At 36.2% G+C, this 10862-nt stretch overlaps 1 protein-coding gene and 1 pseudogene across 1 annotated transcript; both read right to left on the bottom strand.

The window, feature by feature from the left end:
- Nucleotides 1-1842: 1842 nt before the first annotated feature.
- On the bottom strand, nt 1843-4351 carry LOC122309099 (probable receptor-like protein kinase At1g11050). The gene has a single exon (XM_043122464.1). It carries the CDS (start codon nt 4211-4213, stop codon nt 2258-2260), a length of 1956 nt encoding a protein of 651 aa, XP_042978398.1. The 5' UTR covers nt 4214-4351; the 3' UTR covers nt 1843-2257.
- Nucleotides 4352-5508: 1157 nt separating this feature from the next.
- Nucleotides 5509-8978, bottom strand: LOC122309098 (annotated as a pseudogene).
- Between the last annotated feature and the right edge of the window lie 1884 nt (nt 8979-10862).

Raw genomic sequence — 10862 nt, 5'->3', positions numbered from 1 at the left:
ATGTCACGGCAAATACAAGTTTTGTGGAGATTTGCATGCTCCAAAAAGAATTGGTTAGGCTGAGTGGGAGTTCTAATAGTATTTTGATGAACATGGCCATAAGCATGAGAACAAAATATGATAAGTATTGGGGTTCATTGGATAAGATGAACTTGTTGTTATTGGTTGCCGTTGTGCTTGATCCTCGAAATAAGTTAGGGCTTCTCACCCGTAACTTGAAAAAAATTTATGATGAGACTCGAGTGTCACATTTGGTGTCTAGTGTGAAACAGTTACTATTCGACTTATATGATGAGTATAATGCTACATTTGGTTCTACCTCGAGTAGTCGAGAACATGTGCCCGCTACGACATCTATACCCACAAGAGAAAGTGAAGAAGAGGTACAATTGTATATGGATTGGTATGAGCCAGATAACGAGACTGAATCTGCTGCTTCTAAAACAGAGGTAGACCGATATTTATCAGATGGTTGTGAGGCACTCAGTTCATCTTTTGATTTGTTGATCTGGTGGAGACAAAATGTGGTCAATTATCCTATACTTGCAAGGATTGCACGAGATTTGTTAGCCATGCCTGTTTCCACTGTTGCCTCAGAGTCAGCATTTAGTACAGGAGGGCGTGTACTTGATCAGTTTCGTAGTTCATTGGCTCCGAAAACAGTTGAGGCACTTATTTGTACTCAGAATTGGTTGCGACATCCGTCGGCGCCAATTGATATTCGAGAGGCCATGGATAATGTGGAGAGCTTTGTGGTAGAATCTGGTAATGTATTCATTCAATATTCATTTATTTTTATAAGTTAAATTAATTTATTTCTTGATTATTCAAGTTTATTAATATTTGATGTTTAATCTGAATTTTTTTTATATTTATATAGAGTTGGGAGCACAATCAGGCGTCACAACTATTGAAGATTGAAGACTTTGCAAATATGGAATGAGACCGATATTTGTGTTGATTTGTATTTGTATTAAACATCTCCTCATTTAGTGGACATTTTTATTAATTACTTAGTAGTTAGTAGTTAATAGTTATTAACTAACTTATTAGATTTTAGAGTATTATTTAGTAATTACTACTACTTACTATTATTAGTTTCTAAAACAATATTAGTTTTATGGTCTTAAACTAGTAATGAATTTTAAAAATACAAGAAGAAAATTCTAAAATATTGTGAATATAGATTAATAAAATCAATAGATTGAGTAGAAAAAGCCCAAAAAATAATTGAAGTGAGCAAAAAAAAAAAAACAATCTGAAAAGGCCGAAAGGGGGGCCCAAAAGAGGCCCAAAACAGTGGCCCAACCGGGCAAAACGCCCTCTGAAAAGGGGCCCAAAACAGGGCCCAAAACAAAGGCCCAAACCGGGGGAACCGACCGTGAACCGACCGGAATCGGTTCCGGCCGGTTCCATCCCTTTGCACGGTCGGCGTTCGGTCGGCAAGTTCAGTTAATTTGGGTGGTCGGTCGGTGGTCGGTTCGGCGTAGAACCGAACCGAGGAGGTCGGTTTTCAGCCCTAGTTTGAAGTCACGTTTGAATGGTAAAAATGTTAATCTCATCTTATTATTATATATTTTTTAATTTTCACATAAAATATAATAAAGAATTTAATTTTTTTAAATATTAAAATAATAATAATAATAATATAATAACATTTTATTTATCTTTCAACTCTCATTTCAACTTATCATCCAAAAAGCACATTAGTGATAAATGGTTCTTTTTAACCAACAAACATGACAGGGAAAACAAACGGAAAAAAATAACACAGATTAAGTTCAATACGTACCACAATGATTACGAAGATAAAAAATAAATAAGAGAAAGGAATCCTGCTAATTGGTTTTCCAAATGTTTACTTCATACCGTTTTTTCAATACCGTCTTCAATTTCTTGGACGCATGGAAATGATACGCTTACCTCTATTACACCAATTTTGCACAACTCTCTGATAAAAATATTCGTAGTATCTACATCATTTTGTACACTCCTTATGGTCCTACAACTTCATAACTTCATGAACATAGTCTTATTTCTATACTTGGATGGTTAATCTCCTGGCCTCTACCAAAAGGCAGTAGATATGGCCTCCCATTACCTAGGTCCATGACCCTTATATGCATTTAGATGCTCAGTGATACATTGAATCGGTACAAAGAAGGGCCTTCAATATACAGGGCAGGGCTTCCACCTCTCCACATCCTTTCAATGATGCAGAAATTTTGGGGGGAAAAAAAAGAAACTACTTTCTTGATTACCTGAGCATGTCCCCAGTATGTAATTGTGGCCCACTTAGTGCTGGTGATATACTGAAGTTATTACGATCGCCATAAAATGAAGGGTGTGCAAGAGGCATCGGTCTATCGGGAATTGGAGGAACCTCGATATCTCCTTCCAACATTTTCAGGGCATCCAAAATAGTTGGCCTCAAAGCGACCATGACATGAGCACACAAGATTCCAACCAGCACAAATCTCTCCATTATGCTCTTTGGATTTGAATTCACAGAATCATCCCCATCTTTCAACAAAGAAGCATCTAAAGCTGCTTCTACTTTTTCAGCTTTTACCAATGACCAAGCCCAATCTGTTATCAGAAATGCACGTGGTGATCCTGATGACAAATCAAGAACTTTTCTGCCACACATTACCTCCAAAATCACAACTCCAAAACTATAAACATCACTCTTCTCCGTCAGCTGTCCATATAGTGCATATTCCGGGGCCAGGTACCCATGGGTTCCAGCCACTCTGGTTGTAAGATGAGACTGGCCCTCTCTACTCTGCCTTGCAAGCCCAAAATCCGCCACTCTTGCTCTCATATCCGCATCCAACAGTATGTTTGTCGCCTTGATATCTCTATGATATATTGCTGGTTTCACTCCATAGTGCAAATAAACTAAACCCTTTGCGACGTCCAAGAGAATGCTTTTTCTTTGAGGCCATGTCAATGATTCCTTCCCCAATCCACTATCAGCAGATGGAAACAGATGGTTTTCAAGATTTCCATTTGGCATGTAATCATATACGAGGTACCTCTGACTTCCCCCCTCATCATAATCATTGTCTCCATCGATCATACAGCACCCTCTAAGTGGAACAAGATTTCGGTGCTTCAAATTGCTAATAATATTAACCTCATTGCAAAACTCCGCCGCTCCTTCAATATCGGATTCCAAAATCCTCTTCACCGCTACCACAGTTCCATCTGGTAAAACCCCTTTATAAACCAATCCAAAACCGCCTCGACCAATAAAATTCGTCTGGGAAAAATTATCAGTTGCCTTCTCAAGGTCCTGAATTTTGAACCAAATCGACCCTGTATTGGGCCTCACTCGTGGCCTGGACCCTTGTTCCTCAATATCATTACCATAATCAAAATCAGGCCCCCCAGCCTTCTTCTTCATCCACCTCCTATCGAACCAAAAGTACAATCCCAACAAACAAGACATGACCAAAACTGCAACCCCAGCTCCAGTTAACCCAAAAACAAGACCAGAACGGCTCTTACTCCCCGAGCCCGCTTGTGAATTAAGCGATAAACCGAAAATACATTCCATAGCACCCTGACTCTTTGGTCCAAACTCATTAACAATACCAGCAGCATAAAGAATAGTTAAGTGCCAGCAATCTAAAGCACGAGAGGTATTACCGTCGATAGCAATCAAGTCACGCTGAGTCCGGGTCCCAGCTTCCACGCAGCCGCCACAGGAAGTGAGATCAGTGAGGTCTGGCCGGCAAGCGGAGTCCAGAGAAGTGCTGGGGCCAAGCTTGGCGACCCAATCTTGAGTGGAGACTATGCGGGCACAGATGTTGGGTGAGATGACAAACTGTTGAGGGGTAAAGCAAGAGGATACGAGGTTCGTGGTGAGTGAGAGGGACGTGAGCTTGGATTGGAAGTCTTGGAGGCAAGAAATGGAGGTGGGGAGGTCGGGGAGTTCAAAGAGAGAGGTATCTTTGAGGCGTTGGGCAAGGGCTATGCCATAGAGGGATAAGAGGTCTTGGCAACATAATGTTCTGTTGGATTGATTTTGGGAGGTGGTAGAAGCAAACAACTCTTTACAGTGTGTGGTGTTCCATTGGATTCTCAGGATATAGTCGAGGTCCAGGGGGCAGGTGGCCGTTGAGATGTTGCTTGGAGGAGGGGAGGGAACTGCTGAGGTTAAAGTGAAAAAAAACAGTGAGAGAAGCAGCAGAGCGACTTGATTCATAGCTGCTTCGCTCCCTAGGAAGTTTGCTTGGCTTGGATTTGAGAGAGAGAGACAGAGGTGGGAAATTAACTAGAACTAGGTTGAAGCCAATGGTGTTTCGAGACAGATGCAAAGCATCGAATCACTATGGTCCAACCTTGCTTTGGCTAAGTTCTGGGTGCTGGCTTGGTGTCACAGATAATGACAGATTGGCAGGATTGGTTGCAAGTTGCGTGTATCATCAACTTGAATCGAAGTCGAAAGTTTGACTAGTTGTGCTTAAATTAGAACAAGAAAAGGAAAAAGAAATTAAAGGAATCGATACGTAAAAGTAAGGCCGTCCTTTGCAATTAAAATTTTTCATTTAAAATATAAAATTTTTATTTTATTATTATAATTTTTTTAAATTTTTATATAAAATATAATAAATAATTTAATTTTTTTAAATTTTAAAATAATAATAATATTAAAATATAATATTTTAATATTTAATCTCAAAATTAAAAATTCTCATATAAAAAATCTTATTAACCAAACAAAACCTTTGTGTTTCATTTCCTTCCGTATCATCGTTATAATTTTTTAAAATTTTATATAAAATATAATAAATAATTTTATTTTATTTTAATTTTAAATAATAATATTATTATTAAAAAGTAATATATTAATAATATTTCATTCAACTTTAATATAAAACTATCTCATTTCATTTCATTCAATATATAATAATTATAATTTTTTAAAATTCTTAAACAAAATATAATAAGAGGTTCAATTTTTTCAAATTTTAAAATAAAATTAATATTAAAAAATTATATCATAATAATATTTTATTCAATTTTTAATTAAATATCTTGAACTGTGAAACTATCTGAGTTTACGAGATTGGCTCATAAAACTAAATGTTTTCGAGAATTATTTTTTACAACTTGGATTGGATTCAAAGAACGTGCAGTAGTCAAACACGTTTTCTCCCCAAAAAAATAATGAAATTTTAAAAAGGGGTTAACTTCTAGAATCCTTATTCAGCCAGTAATATTAAATTGGTTCTATCAAATTCAGTGCAAACAATATAAACAAATGATATGGGGATTAAGATAAATGGCCATCATTTTGTTGCCCAAAGGAGATTGAAACTAATTGAAACAAGTTTTAGGTCATCATGTTCATGCAATTTTTTAAAAATGGTTTTTTTTTTTTTTTAGTTTTAAGGGGATATTTTAACTTTATCTTCAAAACTAAAGAGAGAATGATTATATAATTTTTGTAAGCAAAACAGGAAAAACAGAGTACGGCCATCCGGTCCAAGGGCATAATGAAAGGGAATCTAACCATTAAATTAATATGTAATTCAACATAATCTCTCTCACACATGATTAAAATTCCAAAAGAGCAGTTGAAAGGAGAGATGCAATTAAAATAGATGTTGACAAAAGCCAAAAGTCCCTGCACCACACAAACAATCATTTTCTGGGTTTTTCTATGGTGCCTGGTTGTGGTTGGTCAAGAGTTGGCCTGAGCCAAGAAAATATTATTATTGCATCATAGTCAAATATCTTGATGTGGAATAATCTATTTGGAGGAAATATCTCGGACTGCAAACACTATGAAAGGGACCGATATTGTGGTCTGAACCAAAATTATTGACCAGTGCCTCAGTGCTGGAAAATATTTATTTCCCTTCCTTTGCTTTGGGTCCATTTCCATCCTACAATGTCAGGAAGGCTTGATACTTTGTCATGGGCTACTTGAGTTTCTTTGTAATTGTCGTCTTCCTATTGAAGCGAAGTTTCCGCAGCCAAACTAATTGGACAATAACAAGAAAGTTCAAATAACACGATTTATTTTACAAGAAAATAAAAGATGTCATAAGAATCAAAAGCTTAAAGGTCAATAATAATCCATTACAATTTACAAATAGCCAATCGTGATTACTTGCTTAATGGTTAATGCATATACTAGTTATGAAAAATGTATGACAGGGAGTCAGCGACTAAAGTTTGTAACGTTCATTTTCTGGACTTAACACAAAACAACATATCTATATCAGGAAACATACTTGAACAGCAACACAATTCCTGAGTGTGCGACTACAATACAAGATGCAAAGAAAAGAGAGAGGGTAAAAGGGGAAAGGACGGAATTGGTTTCAAGGCCTTGTTTCATCGACAACTTCATTTTTCGGAACCTTAAGACACTAGTTATGTGATTTTCCAATGTACTTTTGCTCTATTTAACCTTTTATGTTTTGGGAAGCATTTTTCCTGCAAGATAGGAAGAGAAATTAAGGATATTAAATTGTTATATGCGAGAATATGGGGTGAGTTTACTGCCTTCATTACACCTCGAAGGTACTTGAATACCCTGCTTCAAACAACGAAAATCAAAGATTAGCTCTTACCTCTCCCCCCTAGGCAAAGCACAATAAGTTATTCTTATGGTTCTTCCAGAAGCCTATGCACCAATTCCTGCCAACTCCAGGTGAAGCACAATAAGTTACAATCTTATTAGAGACTTGACACGAGAAAGCTATTGCCTCAATAGAAATGGCTCTTGAAGAGTACAGTGAACCAGTAAGCTATTCATAGTGGGTGACTTCTAAATCAGAATCTAACCTTGTTGCCAGGATGTGCCATAGAATTGCGAAAATTAGCACTATGGAAAAGTTCAAAAAAGTATTGGCAATGTGGATACCTGATATGTAACGCCCCAATGGAAGGCCCAAACCACATGGCCTATAGTCTAAAAGGACTAATCAATTATACAATTGGAGCCCTATTGGAACCTTATAAAGAGCAAGGACTTCTCATTCCCATGCAATGTGGAATATCATATATTACCCACCATTATCCTTATCATATGGGGTATCACATGATATAATCTTAGGAAGTAAGTATATGTATCCAGATATCACAACATTGTTAGGAGAATTAATTGCCAAAATAAGTGACTAAAAAGCAGTTTTTTTTAATGGGCAAGTAGTACATAAGCATACACCTACCTACATGGACTAAAAACATAGAAACAAAAACTCAATGGAGATTAACTGAAGTTTTGGATCAAGAAGATGATTGGGTATGCTGTGCATGGAAATGCTTTGTGAGACGTCATCAAGCATTATACACGGCTATTAGATGAGTGAGTAGTCCTTGAAAAAATAGATCACATTATAAATTTTATGTACTCTGGTTGCCGCCAATATTCAGGGTATCTCAGGTAGCCAATAAAATAAAAGATTCATCCTCAAAATAGCGATTTTGAGCTAAATCTGCACCAGAAATGAAAGTACTGAACATCAGAGAAAAACATGATAGGCGTCAAGAAGAAGCACACTCGATATTAGATTTTTCGTGTGCAAAAGGAGTAACTTCAAAATAACAATACTAATAATGCTACTTATAAACAATACTGAATAAGAAGGTTTACTGATCAAGCACATCTAATAAGAAAGTAATTGAAACGACAATGGAGGATATTGATAGTCGTTGCGACATGACCAAGGTTTCTTCTAGAAAGAGAAAACTTTGTCCACCTATTGTTTGCGGTCAACTTTAGCCATCCCCAACAACCCAATATACGTCCCCTCTGGAAAGTAGCTAAATAATGGGGTAACCGGAGCCCCCATGGTTCTGGGTTTTCTTAAAGTTCCGAAACAATATTCAACTATCAACATGCTTACCAAGTAAAAATAACTGGGCAAGTGTATAAACAGTGTACTGATGTTGCAAGACATAATGTTTATGTTTCCGAATTGAAAGTCACCACCCTCGACAAAATAATAGATATTATTCATACTTTAAACCTTTTATTTAAAAATTTGTGAGATGTAGAGCACACGACCTAAGCTAGTCATATCACTTATGGCTATACTTATCAGTGTATTACTAGCTTGGGAAGCCAATTAGCCAAGGCATAATCTGGACATCATGGCAACAGAGTAAGACGTTGGCTCAAATAAAAACGAGAGATTTTAAATCGACATTGATGGTCAACTTTTGCTTCAAACATGAACAGGCAATTAATTAATTAATCGTCAGTCTCAAACTGTAAACTTATCATTATGCCTAGAAAATGTTGTTTCGACGGTACAAAGTAAATCTGAAAAAAGTCGTTTAGCCTAATTACAAGAACAACATGAAATTTATACGAAAGTAATCAACTTACAGTGTATGTAAGTAGGATTAGCTAGACACTGAATAAATTCAAGTTCCAGCAAAAACCTTTGCCGCTCATCATCAGGATCTTTATACAAGTTTCTTTCCCTGGAAATAAGATACCGACGATTCAGGAGAAAAGGTAACAAAATGAACTTTTCAAATTCCACTACCAGAATAAAAATAAAAATAAAAAGACTCCACTTGGTCTTCAAAAAAAAAAAACGGGAAATGTCAAAAACAAACCTTTTTTAATTTCAAAATGTATGCTTATTCTTGTTTCCGGTTAAATTAGACCATTAAATATATAAAACTGGAGGTTTTACTTCCCCGAGCCACACATAACATATATACTATATATAAGTAACACCATTTTAAATACGAGGAAAGTAGAGATGCTTACCAGGACGGATTAGCGGTATCCTCGCTTTCTTCATCGGAAGCCATGCAATGAACATATAGCTTTTCTCACTTATGCTTGGCAAGTGAGGAAATAGTGGAAAGGGACAGAAGTTAGAACGTTGTTCAACTTGTTCGGCGTTTATGGTTTCCGTAAGGTAAGGGCCGCAAACCTCTTCGCATCTTCCTTGGTTAACAAGAACAGAATGGGCCATTTACAGTAATTTGGCCTATTTCCCATGGGCCAGCAGAGGCACGAGAGGGAACTTAGCCCATTTCCCATGGCTTGGGGGCCTCAAATTGATATGGAGAAAAAGTAAAAATAAAATAAATTTGGTTTTGTTATAAACTATCTTGAATTGTATGACCACATTTAGCTAGCCGTCAAATGCATAGTGCTAGTCGTCAAATGCATAGTGCATAGTGCTAGCATAGTGAGCTAGCCTTCAAATGCATAGTGCATAGTACTAGCATAGTGAGCTAGCCGTCAAAAGTATAGTCCCCTTTGTTCTCCTATATATATCGTTGAATCCTTTAAGAAATTTATAAGTTTCATAACCTCTCTGACCTCTATCTCTTTCTCTCTCATTTGGAAAGTTTTATAGCACATTATGGTTCTCTCTTTTCAATGATTTCATAACACGTTATCAGCACGAAAATTCTGACGATTTTGAAGCTAGTAGTCCTCTACTTCAAGTAAGTTTTTCAATATATTTTTATAGTTTCCAAAATGAATATGAAATGTTACATTACTTAATGAAAACTCTATACTTATGTTCATGATTTATATATGTAAAAAATGTCAAATCTTACAAAATTGGAATTCGTTACTCTTGACATTTCTGGGAAAAATTATTTATCTTGGATCCTTGATGCTGAGATCCATCTGGATGCGATGAACCTGGGAAATACAATTAAAGAAGGAAATCAAAGGTTTCTGCAGGACCGTGCTAAGGCAATGATTTTCCTTCGGCACCATGTTCATGAAGAATTAAAAACTGAGTATCTAACGGTGAAAGATCCACTTATTTTGTGGAATGATTTAAGGGAGAGATATGAACACTAGAAAACTGTAATCCTCCCAAAAGCTCGTCATGATTGGATGCACCTGAGGTTGCAAGACTTCAAGAGTGTTAGTGAGTATAACTCTGCACTCTTTAAAATTAGCTCGCTATTGAAATTATGTGGTGAAAAAGTCACTGATGATCACTTGTTAGAGAAGACATATACTACTTTTCATGCCTCGAATGTGCTCCTGCAGCAGCAGTATCGAGAGCGAATGTTCAAAAAATATTCTGAACTTATATCTTGTCTTCTATTAGTTGAGCAAAATAATGAGCTTTTGTTAAGAAATCACCAGTCACGTCCTACTGGTTCTATATCATTCCCTGAAGTGAATGGTACTAGATTTACATCATTCCCAGAAGCGAATGGTGCATCTTTTCAAAGAAAACGAGGGCGTGGACGTGGTAGGAAAAACTATAGAAGTGGAGGTTCTAGAAGTGACCACACTAAAAGGGACAATAATAGATATACACCGTACCACCAGAAGTGGTTCAACTCAGAGAAGGGCAAAAGTTCTCAAAATAAATTTTTAAAGAAAGATGAAGATGGATGTCATAGATGTGGTATGACTGGACATTGGGCTCGTGTCTGTCGTACAGATAAGCACTTGGTTGACTTCTATCAATCTTCTATAAAAGAAAAAACAAATAAATTTGAAACAAATTTTGCTGAACCATCATATGCTTTAGATTCTATAGATGGAGAAGATATTACAAGCATTGATGTTTCTGATTTCTTTGAGGATTCTAGTGGTACAGTTGATCATAGAAGTGTTCATTTTTAATTAATGTATTTCCTTTATCTTATTATAAAATATTTTTATATTCTGCAATGTTTTGTAGTAATGAAAGTTTTATTTATTCTTTTATACTTATTGATGATATGATTTATCTGAGAATGAAAATGGAGCCTCTCTGAAGGATCGCCCTAAATCAATAATTTTATTGAGTATCTCATATGAGTGATACTTGTACCAAAAGCTCATTATGATTTATGTACCTGAAGTTGCATAATTGAAATTGTGGAAAGAATATATATTTGAATGAACGTCT

The sequence above is a fragment of the Carya illinoinensis genome, chromosome 5 (assembly GCF_018687715.1).
Source record: "Carya illinoinensis cultivar Pawnee chromosome 5, C.illinoinensisPawnee_v1, whole genome shotgun sequence".
Classification (NCBI taxonomy): Eukaryota; Viridiplantae; Streptophyta; class Magnoliopsida; order Fagales; family Juglandaceae; genus Carya; species Carya illinoinensis.
The sequence above is the reverse complement of the archived record's forward strand: the minus strand, read 5'-3'. Positions and strand labels throughout refer to the sequence as shown.